This window comes from Ovis aries, chromosome 5 (assembly GCF_016772045.2).
Source record: "Ovis aries strain OAR_USU_Benz2616 breed Rambouillet chromosome 5, ARS-UI_Ramb_v3.0, whole genome shotgun sequence".
NCBI classification, from domain to species: Eukaryota; Metazoa; Chordata; class Mammalia; order Artiodactyla; family Bovidae; genus Ovis; species Ovis aries.
The window spans coordinates 5,916,617-5,931,291 of NC_056058.1; the positions used below are offsets into that span (position 1 = coordinate 5,916,617).

At 50.8% G+C, this 14,675-nt stretch overlaps 1 protein-coding gene across 2 annotated transcripts in view; it reads left to right on the forward strand.

Moving 5' to 3' along the window:
* The window catches only part of CPAMD8 (C3 and PZP like alpha-2-macroglobulin domain containing 8), a 99,795-nt gene that overhangs the window by 64,916 nt on the left and 20,204 nt on the right, over positions 1–14,675 (forward strand). For both annotated transcript variants that reach the window (XR_006059820.2, XM_042249714.2), the window contains exons 24-27: positions 989–1,287; positions 1,877–2,102; positions 3,679–3,855; positions 7,804–7,885. Coding sequence is in view for 1 of the 2 variants with exons in the window: in XM_042249714.2 (XP_042105648.2) it covers positions 989–1,287; positions 1,877–2,102; positions 3,679–3,855; positions 7,804–7,885 (784 nt within the window). In the remaining variant the exon portion in view is untranslated. The remainder of the gene's footprint in view (positions 1–988; positions 1,288–1,876; positions 2,103–3,678; positions 3,856–7,803; positions 7,886–14,675) is intronic.

The window sequence follows — 14,675 nt, forward strand, 5'->3', positions numbered from 1 at the left end:
TATTCTGGGTACAAGTCCTTTATCAGATGAATGCTTTGCAAAAATATTTCTCCCCATCTGTATCTTTTCATTATCTTCATAGTGTCTTTTAAAGAGCAGAAGGTCTTCATTTTAATGATGCTTATCACTTTTTCCTTTTATGGATTATTTTTTCTTGTTGTAGCTAAGATATCTTTGCCCACTCCTACAGTTTCTTCCCAGAGTTTTATAGTTTTTGGATTTTAATCCATTTCAAGTTAACTCTTGGAGCCCATGCAAGGTATGGATCAGAGTTCCTTTTTCTTCATCTGGAGAGTTCATTGTTCTAACATCATTTGTTGAGGACTTCTGCTGTTGAATTGCTCTTGCTCTTGCAACTTTGTTGAAAATCAGTTGTTTATATATGTGTGGGTCCGTTTCTGGACTCCCTCTTCTGTTCCACGGAGCATTTGTCTGTAATGACACCGATGCAACCCTCTTGTGATTGCCATAGCTTTAGAGTAAGGCTCAGTGTCAGATGGTGTGAGTCCTTCTTGTTTATCAAAGTTGTTTTGACTCTTTTGGATCCTTTGAGTTTCCACATAAATTTTGAAATCAGCTTTGCAATTTCTTCAAAAGACCCTGCTGGGATTTTGATTGGGATTACATCGAATCTATAGATCAGTCTGGGGGGTAATTAACGTCTTCATAATATTATTTTCCGACCCACGAACACAGTCTAGCTCTCCAATGATTTGCATCTTTAGTTTCAGCAGCATTTTGCAGTTCCCAGCGTACGGGTCTTGCCCATCTTTCGTAGGATTTATCTCTGTGAGTGTTTCATCTTCTGTGCTCTATTGACAAAGAGGTCATCAAACCCGCTCCACTCCACCGTGCTTCCTGCAGCTTCGTGGGGAGCCACACTGGGACCGGTCCCCTGAGGTCCCGATGCTCAGCTCTGGGCAGGGGCAGGGGGAGGAAGGATGCTTCCGGTGCCCCCTCAACACCTCATCTCCTTCCCTCTGTCCAGAGAGAGTTCACATCTCCACGCCCAACAAGTACGAGTTCCAGTACGTGCAGCGGCCGCTGCGCCTCACCCGTTTCGACGTGGCCGTGCGAGCCCACAACGATGCCCGCGTGGCCTTGTCCCCAGGGCCCCAGGACACAGCGGGCATGATCGAGATTGTTCTGGGAGGGGACCAGAACACCAGGTCCTGGATCTCCACCAGCAAGATGGGTGAGCCGGTGGCCAGCACACCCACGGCCAAGATCCTCTCCTGGGATGAATTCAGAACATTCTGGATCAGCTGGCACAGCGGGCTCATCCAGGCATGACTGGGTTTGCCTGGGGCGGGCATGGGAACCACCTGGTCCTCTGGCACTTGTTGCTTCCTGATCCATGTGATGTGATGGCAAGGTGGGAAGAGAGGGGGAAAACTCGAGGCAGCCCTCAAATTGCTTACAGTCTGCCTGGCGTTGCTTCCAAAAATACTAGTGAGAGCTGTGGCAGAGAAGGTGCCCAGGGATCTGGGAGGCCAGGGAGAAAGAGAGTGGGTATGAGCAGGAAAGGTGAGGACTTGGGACACTTTCTGGGCCAAGCAAAGGAGAGAAAAGAAGTAGGTGTGAACAGCTTCCTAGAGGAGGAGTATAGCCAGGTGGTGTTTTGAAGTATGAATAGGAGTTCGCCAGGCAAACTGAAGCAGAGGCTGTTTCAAGCAGAGGGAGCTACATATGCAAAGGTCCCCCCACCTGTGTCTCTGTTGGGTGTTCAGCGAACAGTGTGGTTTCTAGTTTCTCTCATTGCTGATGCCTTGAGAATCCCACCCCACCCCGTGAAGGTGGCCAAGGCCTCTGACCATGTCTGAACCCAGCTGCCTGCTTCCTGCCAGCACCCAGCAGCCTTGGCCTCTTCTTCCAGGTTGGCCATGGTCCAGAGCCATCCAATGAATCCGTCATCATGGCCTGGACCCTCCCCAAACCGCCAGAGGTCCAGTTCATCGGTTTCTCCACTGGCTGGGGTTCTGTGGGCGAGTTCCGCATCTGGAGGAAGGTGGAAGCTGATGAGAGCTACAGCGAAGCCTTCACCCTGGGGGTCCCGCACAGCGCCATCCCCGGGTCTGAGCGCGCCGCCGCCTCCATCATAGGTGTGTCTGCCCTGCAGCCTGGCTTGGGGAGGATGGGGGCAAGTGTCACCTCCGGTTCATTCTCATTCTGGGTTTTGCGGGGGGCATGTGCCTTTGGGGCCTTTAGCCACACACCCACTCGCCTGACCAGCAAGCAACTTCCAGTGTCTTCTCTGTGTTGGGTGCTGGGGCCAGACTCAGAGGTGACCCCAAGCCTGCCCTTTGGGGGCTCAAGTCTGGCTGAAGAGGCAGGTCCTTGCCTTCTGTGGGGTGACCCCGAGGGGTATGTGGTGAACTTCATGAGGGCAGTGTGTCTGGGGTGATATACAAGCAGGCTGAAAGGCCAGGTGAAGTAAGCCAGGTATGGGGTGGTGGGTGGGGGCTCTGGGGGTCCAGGTGAGAGGGGCAGGACCATTTCAAATGCTTAGAGTGCTTACTGAGCAGGGGTCAGAGGCTGTGGCCAGCGACTTCTTGAGCACTGGCTTGTCTCCTGTGGCCCAGGCACAGGAGTGGAAAGTGGGGACTACGTGACCCATCTAGTGCTGGAAATTGGAGGGTGGGAAGGGCGTGAAAGGCCAGGAAGAGGCAGACAGACACGAAGGAGGGGTCTTGGGTCTCCGTGACATCAGAGGACGGAAGCCCTGGCGCTTGGGGCAGCTTGGCGGTTGTCACCGGGTCAGAGGATGCTGGAGTTTATGATTTCTGAAGCATGAAATCAATTCAGATGTGGCCTTCAGGATGATGGCCCAGCTTGAGGTGATGAGCAGGGGGGAGAAGACAGACAGGCAGGGATGGAGAGGAGATGCAGGCAGGTAACTGTGTGCCAGCCAGTGGCTTCAGCGCAGCAGGATGGCAGTGTAGCAAAGAACTGGAAAACCCAGAAAAAAGCAGCGAGAAAGTAGCCAGCCAGGCCCCGCCACAGGAGGAGGCCGCAGGAGGAGCAGCAGCCTCAGTGGGCAGAGGAAGGGAGGTGCAGTCGGCAGGGAGTCCAGGAAGCGTATCAGCAATATTTGGGGGCATAAAGGCCACGGAGAGGGAGACAGAGTACTGAGGGATGAGAGCACAGTAAGTCAGAAATAACAGGAGAAAAGAACTTTCAAAAACACACCAACAATACCACACACATAAGAAAACTCGTGGTATAGAGAAAACCACATTTCATATTGGAAGTCAGAAAAAATATGTGGAATGGAGTGAAATGACTGGATTGGCATCTTAACGTTTGTGGGATGCAGCTAAAGTTGTGCTAAGAGGAAAATGTATAGTCTCAATTGCACCTATTTAAAAATCTAGAAAGGAAAAAGCATTTACTAATAATAACATAATGAAAGGTAGAAAGAACACCTGAGTTACAACTAAAGAAGGGAGGGAAGCGTGTAAGATAAGGCCAGCAAGTGTCCACCAAGGCCAAGAGATCAAGCAGGCTGGATGGGCAAGGATGCCTCCCAGTCTCAGAGGGCAGCCCTGGCAATCAGAAAATGGGAGGCTGGTGTTAGGCCAGGGGTGGGCTCCCTCTGAGGAAAGTCGTCCCTAGGACAATGCCAGGGCATTAAATGAGGCCAGTCCTCAGCCCATTCGTCCTCTTCCTTCTCACCAGGAGACGTCATGGGGCCAACTCTGAACCATCTCAGCAACCTCCTCCGGCTTCCCTTCGGCTGCGGAGAGCAGAATATGATTCATTTTGCACCTAATGTCTTTGTCTTGAAGTATCTCCAGAAAACCCGGCAGCTCAGCCCTGAGGTGGAGAGGGAGACCACCGACCACCTAGTGCAAGGTACTTGGGCGCAGTAGCCTCAGCCACACTGGGCGCAGCCCACATGCCACGTGCAGAGGATGGGGAAGAAGGCAAAGACGTTGAAAGAGGCCAATCTGGGTGGCCTGATCTGGCCCCTGTCAGTTGGAGCCTGGCGTCTGCACCTGTTGGGAAACTGATCTGATTGCTGGTAATCAGCCATGGGGAGAGGAAGAGCATCTTCTAAAAATGTAAATTTTCCTGAACAACTAGAGCAATATAATAGCATTATAAAAACATTTGGGGAAAAAAATAAACCCCTATAAGCTTCCCATCACGCTGGCTCTCCTCTGCCCTCCAGGAGCACAGGTTAGCTTTGCCGTTCTTGGTGTCTCATAACACAGCATCCTGTGGCATGCCTCCCCTCAACCCTGTCCTGTGTACATAAGATTCATCCACTGGGCTTTGGGGAGCTGTTATCCATTCACCTCCATACTATGTGGAGACAGCAGTCGGCATGTCTGCAGATGGGCTTTGGAGCAATTTGCAACTCAGGGCTTTTAGAATGGTACTGTCGGTAATTGTCCTCTTTGCATACTTGGTGAAAACTCATCCAAATTTCTGTGAGGTGAAACTGTTGGGTCTTAGGATGGATTCAGTTTGTAATCACTTCGGGAGGCTACACTGTGTTTTCGTCACATGCATTAATGGAACGTGACATACTGAACTCTCCTCTTATTTCCAGTATTATTTATTTATTTTATTTCCAGTTTTTTCCCCCTAAATAATGCAGCATTGAACATCTTCAGAAGTAAACCACCAGTACTGAACTTCAGAAATAAACAAACACCATTGTACTTCTTTAGAAATGAATAACACAGCACTGATCATCTTCACAGATAAATAACACAGCACTGGACATCTTCCATTGCCATGAATCAAGTCCCTTGGGCAAGGAATAGTCCTGTTTGGGGGTGGGGTACAGGACCTCTGAGGGCCCTGAATTACCCTCTGCACATCTAAGCCTCGCAGGGAGCGGGAGGAGGGAAGCCTGGAGATGGCATCCCAGCTCTGTAAGAGATTCCCATTTTGTGTCCCTGGGTAGGACCTGCTTTTCTCAGTGCCTTTGTCTCCTTCCCAGGTAACAAGGGAGTTAAGTCAGTTGATACCAAAATTCTGGGGCCTCCTGGGCTCTGCTTCTGGCCTTACACTGGAGCCAAAGTGAAAGGAAGGCATGGAGGAGGCTAAACCTAGCTCTGAAGCTGGCATCAGCCTCATGCCAGGCATGTGCAGCTCCATCCACGCTGCCCTGAGTTTCCCTCCTTGCAGCCCCTGTGCTAATGGTCCTCGTGTCCCAGATGAGCAAAGTGAGCCTCCTGGGAGTGAAAACGCGCCCAAGACCTCACAGGGGCAAGTTGTGGGGGCTTCTCAGACCCCAGGCTCCTCTGGACTGGGGCACAAGGCGCAGGCAGGGCACTAGACCAAGCCAGAGAGAGACGAGAAACCACTATCACAATCACGGAAATTTACCGAAAACGACTCAAGAATGCCTGGCTCAGATGATGCTGGCCCCTGTGAGACGGGGAAACAGAGGCATGTGAAAATCTCAATTCCTAAGACAAATCTGGAGTCCCTGTCTCCTGGCCTGTTGTGGTCCCCTGTTATTATGTTCCAAAGGCAGTCCCGATGATCTAGAACCATCTGTCCTCATGGATGAGAAAGGAAAAACTTACGATGAAAAACGTGTAGCTCTCCGAGGGACTTCCCTGCTGGTCCAGTAGTTAAGACTGTGCACTTCCACTGCAGAGGCTTGGGTTCAATCCCTGGTTGGGGAACTAAGAGCCCGCATGCTGTATGGGGCACAGCCGAAAAATAAGATGAACGTGCAACTCTCAGATGGAAAGAGAAGTCAGAGGTTGCCATGGGCTAGAGGTCTGGCTGTGTGAAGGCTGACCACAGACTGCCCAGAACCTTAAGTCTGCTTGGTCCGTGGTGGAGGGGGAGGGGCAGGGCTCAAGTTGGCAGGTTGTGAAAGTCTAGGATGTGGGTGAGTCCTGGCCTCCCAAGGCCAGGCACACACCTCAGTGAACCCATCCAGATTCAGGTCCTTGACTGCCATCCAGAGTGTGATGACCTATAGGGATGAGCGGCAGCCTGGACCTCCCCTCTACCCAACAGCTTTTCAGACTCAACAGGTCCCAAATCGACCCCCACCCCCTGGTTTTCCGACACACCTCTGGTGTTAGTTCCCTTGGGCTGCCATAACAAAGTACCGCAAACTGAGTAGGGTAGATCCGTAGGACTTTATTCTGTCCACTTGAAAAGTATTCACAACCTTAAAGTTGAGAGTTATGTTTTACTTGGTGGGAATTTTTAGGACTTCAGGCCCCGGGGACAGCATCTCCAGTAATCCTGAGAGAGCAGCTCCTAGAGGGGAGGCGCCAGGTTACATAGAAGTTTTACAACAAAGGGCGGGTAGTCTGAACATCAAAAGATTATTGTTGAAGTAAATCAGACGTTCCAAGTTAAGGAATTTAGCGCTTTTCTCTGTATGGGAGGATGCAAGAGTTTGGGCTCACGGAAATCATTCCTTTGCTGTGCACCTCAGCTCTTTGGGGCCAGTGTCCTGTTTTGCACATCCCGAGCTCCCTTGGGGCTCCCTGCAGGGAGCGCTGGCAGTCTGCCGGTAGACTCGATCTAGATGGCAAGTGTCGTCCTCCCCAAGCGCTCTCAGGGCTCACCAGCTCATATTAGAGGGCTGCAGTGGCTGGTGACCGCGGCATCCTCGTTACTGATATAGCAGGAAATAGTCCACGTCTCAGTCCCCTCATGATTCAGGAGGCTGGAGGACTGAAATCAAGGTGTCGACAGTGTTGACTCTGTCAGGAGGCTCTGAGGGAGCGGCTGTCCCAGGACGCTGTCCTGGCGGGATTCTGGTGACGCCAGCTGCTCTTCGTCCGCTCACACGTCGCCCTCTGCCTCCATCGTCACAAGCCCTTCCGAGTCTGTGTTGTTTCCCTCTCTTTTCTGAGGACACCAGTCATTGGGTTCAGGGCGCGGCCCGATTCAGAAGTGTAATTCCATCTGTAAAGACCCTCATTCCCCATAAGGTCACGTTCTGAGGTTCCAGGTGGACGTGATGGCGGCGGGGAGGGGGGTACTGTCCACCCCGGTCTGAGCTCCTGCTCCCTCTTCCCCGGGCTCCATGGACGTAGATCCGTGCGTCCTGCTGGTCAGGCTGCTGCGTTTAGCGCCCTCTGCATTATTTTTTTCTTCACATCTTGTTCAGTTAAGGCAGCTCTGACTACATTGCAGAGCCCCTCCCTGCCCGTCGCCACCCCCTCCGGTCCAAGCCCATGTCTTGATCGCCTAGACTGTCCTACCTCCCCAGTGTCTGCTTCCTCTCCCGACAATCCACCCACTACTTCTGCCCCCTCACCCCCTCCTTTCATGCCCCCTGCTGCCCTCACAATAAGCCCAACTGCCTGGCCCTGCTTTGGAGGCCCCAGCCCCCCTGACTTCCCTCCTTCTTGTCCTCCTCAATCCCCCGCTGATCTGAGCAAACCAAGCTCTGGCTCCAGTGGATACAGCAACAACCTCTTCAGGTCCCGGGGTGCGTGAGGGTGTGTGGCAAAGGGCCCTGCCTGGAGATAATGCATTTCACCGTCCCACCCCACCAGGCATGACTGAAGGCCAGTGCGTTGCCAGGAGTCATAAAGGGGTGATATCAGGAAACAAAAGAGAAATAAACTAGAGGTTTCAATCCCTCCAGCTGTGCATGCGGGATAGTTTCAAGGACCCCAGCTATAGGTGTGGGGCAGTTTCAAGAACCCTAGCTGTGTTGTGAGACAGTTTCAAGGACCTCAGATGTGGGCATGGGGCAGTTTCAGGGACCCCCTCCATGTGGGTGTGGTATTGTTTTGGGGGTCCCAGGGTAGATTGTTGGTCGGCCAGCCATTCACCAGGGTGCTGTCCCCTCTTGCCCCACAGGCTACCAGAGGCAGTTGACCTACAGGCACCAGGACGGCTCCTATAGTGCTTTTGGAGAGCGGGACGAGTCGGGGAGTATGTGGTGAGTCCTCATTCCCCAGGCACGGCTACCGAGGTTCCCTCACGTGAAGCCACAGCCTCACGTCCAGCACAGCATAGCCAGGACCCCAGGGGCTTGATCCTGTCGACTGACAAAGTACATGCAATCTAAAGGTTGAGAGTTATGTTTTATTTGGCAGGAACTTTTAGGGCTTCAGGCCCGGGAGACATCTCAAGTAACCCTGAGAGAACTGCTCCGTGGAGGCAAGGGGAGGAGCCAGGTTATATAGAAGTTTTATAACAAAGGGCAGGTGTCTGAACATCAAAAGATTATTATTAATTAAAGAAAACCAAATAACCCAAGTTGAGGAATTTAGTCCTTTTCTGTGTGTGGGAAGATACAAGAATCTGGGCTCACTGAGACAGTTTCTTTCACATGCACCGCAGCTATCTGGGGCCAGTGCCAGCATCCTGTGTTTGCACCTCCCGAGCTTTCTTTCCCCGGGGCTCACCATGGGGAGTGGCTACAGTCTGATGGCTGCTAGACGGCCGCTGTTCTTCTCCTTCCTGAGTTCCCTCAGGGCTCACCAGCTCACACTGGGAGGGCTGCAGTGGCTGATAACTGTGGCATCCTTGTTTACCGATGTGGCAGGAAATATTCTATTTCTCAGTCCCTGGGGTGGTGGGCTTCCCTTGTGGCTCAGCTGGTAAAGACTCTGCCTGGGTTTGATCCCTGGGTTGGGAAGTTCCCCTGCAGAAGGGAGCGGCTACCTGCTCCAGTATTTTGGCCTGGAGAATTCCACGGACTCTACAGTCCACGGGGTCGCAAAGAGTCGGACACGGCTGAGCGACTTTCACTTCACTTTCACTTCCGGGTGATGAGGAGCCTGTGTGGAAAGTGGGGACAGCCATGGTCCTAGTGCCTGGGGGTTAGAGGTTTGTTGGGATGGGGGGGCTACGGTTCTGCCTGGCCTGCGTGTGGTGGAGCTGGACGCAGTGGCTGCTACTGTTACTGCTTCTGCTGTTGCTGCCACAGTGCCCAGGAACTGAACCCCTGCTCTCTGACCCTTGTGGATGAGTCCTGGGTTCTCTGAGCCTCCACAGAGGCCACTGGACCCAGGGATGGGATTACCCTGAGCAGGAGGGGATGGACTGGGAGAGGCCAGACCACTGCCTTGAGGCTGTGTTGGAGAGTTCAGGAGGAGCATTCTGGGGTCAGGTTTCCCTTGTCAGTGGCTTCCTCTGGCTTTCAGGGTCAGCTAGGGCAGGGAGGACCTGCGTACACCTGTGTCTTATTCCCTAGGAGTTCTTGGCATCATCAGGGATTTGCCTCATCCACTTTGGGGCTTACTGAGAAAGTAGGGTGCCCCCAACTTCCTGTTTCTAGTGGGGCCCCCTTCTCAGTGCCACACCTAGATGGCACCTGCAGCACCTGTGGTCATGGAAAGTGCCTGGTCCTTGCAGCAGTGCTCAGGGCCAGGGGCACAGGGGCACAGCTGGCAGAGCCCACACTGCAGTGCAGAGTCACTCAGTTGGCTCCAGAGGGGCCCAGCCTCTGGACTGCTCAGCTCCCCAGTCCCCAGAAGTCTGTCCCATTTCTGTCCCAGGACCCTGCCTTGCTGACAGTCCTTGAGGCAAGGCCACAGTCATGCTCTAGCAAGCAGAGGCCCCCACCCACTCTCAGGGATGGCTAAAGTCATTGAGTCACTCTCTGAAAGCTGGCCAAGTCCTGACAGTTCCAGGAGGCCTCCACCAGCCGGAAATAGTGAGCTGTGATCTGTGTACGCCTTCCCACAGTTCTCACATACACGGAGCAAGAGAAGATGAATTGTGCTGTGGTCACGGAAACGTGACACCCAGCAGTTTGCCTGTCCTCCTTGGCCTTGTAAAACCTCCTCATAGATCAAAGTTTCCGGATGCACAGGACATGGGCAACAGCAATACACGGGACATCCACCCTGGAGCCGAGCAAACCCAGGCTCAGTCTTGTGTGAACTGTGTGACCTTGGACCAGATGCTCAACTTTTCTGTTTCCTCACCACACATCCCTCTCAAGACCAGGATCTAGGAGGCAATGGGATAAGGGTGTAAGGACGCTCATCACAGTGCCAGGTACCCACTGGGATGGATGCCTTGTTAGCACCACTCCCTAAATACTTAGGGCTTCCCTCAAAGCTCAGTCAGTAAAGAATCTGCCTGCAATTCAGGAGACCTGGGTTTGATTCCTGGGTTGGGACGATCCTCTGGAGAAGGAAATAGCAACCCACTCCAGTATTCTTGCCTGGAGAATCTCATGGATAGAGGAGCCTGGCAGGCTACAGTCCATGGGGTCGCATGAGTTGGACACGACTTAGCAACTAAATCAGCACCACCTAAATACTTGAGTGGGAAGTCCAGGATCCAGTCCAACTCCCTTTAAACTCAGGGTCTGTTATAGAGGTTCCTGTGCCTCTAATGTACATTCATTCATTTATTCATTTGTTCATCCAAGGGTTTAATATTTGCCAGGCTATTGTTCTAGTTCCAAGGGAGCAAGAAAGGCACGGTTGCTGCCTCCGAGAGAGAGAGAGAGAGAGAGAGAGAGAGAGAGACCCTTCATGAGATGTAATAGTTAGCTACTGCTGTGTAACAAGTTACCTCCAAAACATAGCCATTTAAAACAACAAATATTTATTGTCTCAGTTTCGTGGGTCAGGAATTCCCGTGTGGATTAGCTGGCATTGCTGGCCCGTGACCCTCCCAAGGTTGCAGTCGTGGTGTTGGCTGGGGCTGCCGTCATCGAAAGGCTTGACTAGGGCTGGAGCATTTGTTTCCCAGTCAGTCCTCCCCCATGGCTGTTGACAGGGGGCCTGGGTTTCTCACTGAAGACCCTTCCATAGGGTGGCTTGCATGTCCTTACAGCATGGCAGCTGACTTCCCCTGGAATAAAAATCAAACAGAGAAAGTAAGGAGGGTGCCCCATGCTTTTATCATCTGGTTTCCTGAGTCATACTGTCACCCCTACAAGTCCAGTCACTAGGTGCAGCCTATACTGTTCCACTGCTTGAAAGGAGAAGCAGCAAGGCATTTGTGGATATATTTTAAAGCTACTATGTCAAGTATATAATTTCTCATATCTATAAAGCAAATAAAACTTATTGAGGGGATAGGGTATGATGAGGTACACAGTTATACTGGGTGGTCAGGAAAGGTTTTCCAAAGGAGATGGGGGACAGCTGTATGAAAATCCAAGGGGAGAGGATTCCAGGCGGTGTGAACAGCCTGTGCAAAGGCCCTGAGGCAGCCCTGACAAGTTTGAGCCTGAGAAGGGGGCCAGTGTGGCTGGCAGCACAGGCAAGGATGAGATCCCTGCCACAAGGGAGGAGAGGGTACCAGGGCCAGAATGAGCAAGAGAGGAGTTTGGGTGTTATTCTAGAGGGAGCAAGAGGGCTTGGTGCAAAGCATGGCTGTAACCGGAGTCATGCTGGGCTATGTGCATATTGAATGAACAAACTTGATTTGTTAGAACAGTTCTAGATTCATAGAAAAATTTTAGTAGAGAGAACGAGTTCCCAAACTTTCCATCTTCCTTAGATGCAGTCTCCCCCAGGATTAACATCTTGCATTAATGGCGTACATTTGTTATAACTGATGGACCAGCATTGCTACCTTATTGTTAACTGAGGCCTATTGTTTACATTAGGGTTCATCGTTTGTGTCGCATAGTTTACGGGTTTGGACAAATGTACACTGTCACCTACCCACCATTAAGGTATCATGCAGAGTAATTTTCTGCCCTAAAAATCCCGTGGGCTCTGCATAGTCATCCCTCCCTACCCCAGCCCCTGGCCACCACTGGTCCTTTCACTAGTTCCGTAGTTTTGCCTTTTCCAGAATGTCACAGAGTTGGAATCATAGAGCATGCAGCCTTTTTCAGATAGCTTCTTTCACTTAGGAATATGCACTTAAATTTCCTCCATGTCTTATCCTGGCTTGATAGCGCGTTTCTTTTTATTACTGAATAATATTCAACTGTGTGCATGTACCACAGTTTGTTTATCCCTGTTGGTGATTTAAGATGAAAAAGTAAGGAGAACAGTGTAGCAGAATGTGGGAATTTCACAATTTCCAGTGCAGAGGCAACTAAGTTCCATCTGGGTCCTGCAGTGTTTGAAATTTCCCTCTGGCTGCTGTGTACAGAGCATGTGATGGGACAGGGTCGGGCTGGTGGGGGCGGTGGAGCAATGAGGTGCCAGGCTGACACAGGGGCCGTGGGAGTATAAGGAAGAGGGTGGATTTGGGGTATCTGGGAAAGAAAGTGACCAAGACAAGCTGATTCGTAGGTTTGGAGTACATTTTAAGGTTAATATTTCAGATTTTGACAATTTGCAGAAACAGAGCTTGAAGTCACTTGATTTTCTTTTTCTGTTTTCTATGGTGTTAAAATATACATAACATAAAAGTTACCATTTTAACCATTTTAAGTGTGCAGTTCAGTGGTATTAAATACATTCATATTGTTGTGCAGCCGTCACCACCATCCATCCTCATAGCTCATTTCACCTTGTAAATCTGAAACTCTATACCTATTAAAACGCAACATTCAGAAAACTATGATCATGGCATCCAGTCCCATCACTTCATAGCAAATAGATGGGGATACAATGGAAACAGTGGCAGACTTTATTTTCTTGGGCTCCAAAATCACTGCAGATGGTGACTGCAGCCGTGAAATTAAAAGACACTTGCTCCTTGAGAGAAAAGCTATGACCAACACAGGACATTAAAAAACAGAGACATTACTTTGCCGATAAAGGTCCATCTAGTCAAGGATATGGTTTTCCAGTAGTCATGTATGGATGTGAGGGTTGGACCATAAAGAAAGCTGAGCACCAAAGAATTGATGCTTTTAAACTGTGGTGTTGGAGAAGACTCTTGAGAGTCCCTGGGACTGCAAGGAGATCCAGCCAGTCCATCTTAAAGGAAATCAGTCCTGAATATTCACTGGAAGGACTAATGCTGAAGCTGAAGCTCCAATACTTTGGCCACCTGATGCGAAGAACTGACTCATTGGAAAAGACCCTGATGCTGGGAAAGATTGAAGGCAGGAGGAGAAGGGGACGACAGAGGACGAGATGGTTGAATGGCATCACCGACTTGATGGACATGAGTTTTGAGCAAGCTCCGGGAGTTGGTGATGGACAGGCAAGGGTGGCATGCTGCAGTCTATGGGGTCGCAAAGAGTCAGACTCAACTGAGTAACTGAACTGATACCTGCTGCTGCTGCTAAGTCACTTCAGTCGTGTCTGACTATGTGTGAACCCATAGACGGCAGCCCACCAGGCTCCCCCGTCCCTGGGATTCTCCAGGCAAGAACACTGGAGTGGGTTGCCATTTCCTTCTCCAATGCATGAAAGTGAAAAGTGAAAGTGAAGTCGCTCAGTCATGTCCGACTCTTAGCGACTCCATGGACTGCAGCCTAACAGGCTTCTCTGTCCATGGGATGTTCCAGGCAAGAGTACTGGAGTGGAGTGCCATTGCCTTCTCTGGAACTGATACCTATTAAATGCTAACCCTCCATTCTTGCCTCCCCCCAGACCCTGGAAGCCCCATCCTACTTTCTGCCTCTGATTCCGGCCACTCTAAGTGCCTCATGTAAATGAAATCATACAGTACCTGCCTTTTGTGATTGGCTTATCCCACTCAGCATCGTGTCCTCAATGTTCATCCATATTTTAGCATTTTTCAGAATTTCTTTCCTTTTCAAGGCTGAATAATGTTCTATTGTATGGATATACTGATGTTGGCAGGTGAGAGGACCTCAGTCCTCATCTTCTTTGGAGAAAGAATTCCACAAAGAGAGTTTGTGAAGCAGGCATAGTTTATTGGAGCCACAGTATGTGCAAAGAGAACAAAGAAGCAGTTTATTTAGAGCAGAACCAAAGCAGAAATACACACCCAGAGAAGGATGCGGGCATCCTCCTTGATGGGAAGTGTGCCAGAGAAGTGATTTAAGTCACCTACATGGGGGTAGTTTTCTGGGTTTTTTTTCCCTCTGGCCAGTCATGCTTCACTTCCCACATCTGTCCTGACCCAGGGCCCTTCCCGATGTGCACATGAGTCTTTTAACCACAGTGGATTCCAGTGAGGGGGTCTCTGGAAGCCTGACGGAGCAGAGGTTATAGGTTAGTGCCTCCTACCTTTATGACCCCCTAGGAGCTGTTTCATGCGTGTGCGGCTAGGGAGGACTTCCTGACCTCAAGAATGAGAAATGTGATCGTCTTATCTTTTTACTCCAGCAGGGCTCAGCTCCTACCATTGACTTTTTTCCTTGAAATGTCAGGGGAAAACAAGCTCCAATGTACTCAATTTGACCGACTGCAGCTGCTCAGCGCAGGGGCCCATCTGCATCCTACCTCAGTACCACATTTCCTTGTTCATTTATCTGTCAGTGGGCACTGGGTTGTTTTTCTAGTTTGGCTGTTGGGAATAATACTGCTAGGAGCACGGGTGTGCAGATGTCTCTTGGGGACCCTGCTTTCATTTCTTTGGGATGTATACCCAGAAGTGGAATTGCCGGATCATATAATTCTGGGGCTTCTCTGGTGGTTCAGTGGTAAAGAAATTACTTACCAGTGCAGGAGACACCAGTTTGATCCTTGGGTCAGGAAGGAAATGGCAACCCACTCCAGTATCCTTGCCTAGAGGAGGAGTCTGGTGGGCTGCAGTCCATAGGGTCGCAAAAGAAGCTAACATCACATGGTGACTTGACAACAACAGCATGATAACTCTATGTTCCTTTATATTTTAGGAATCACCATACTGTTTCCTACAGTGGCTGCACCATTTTCCAT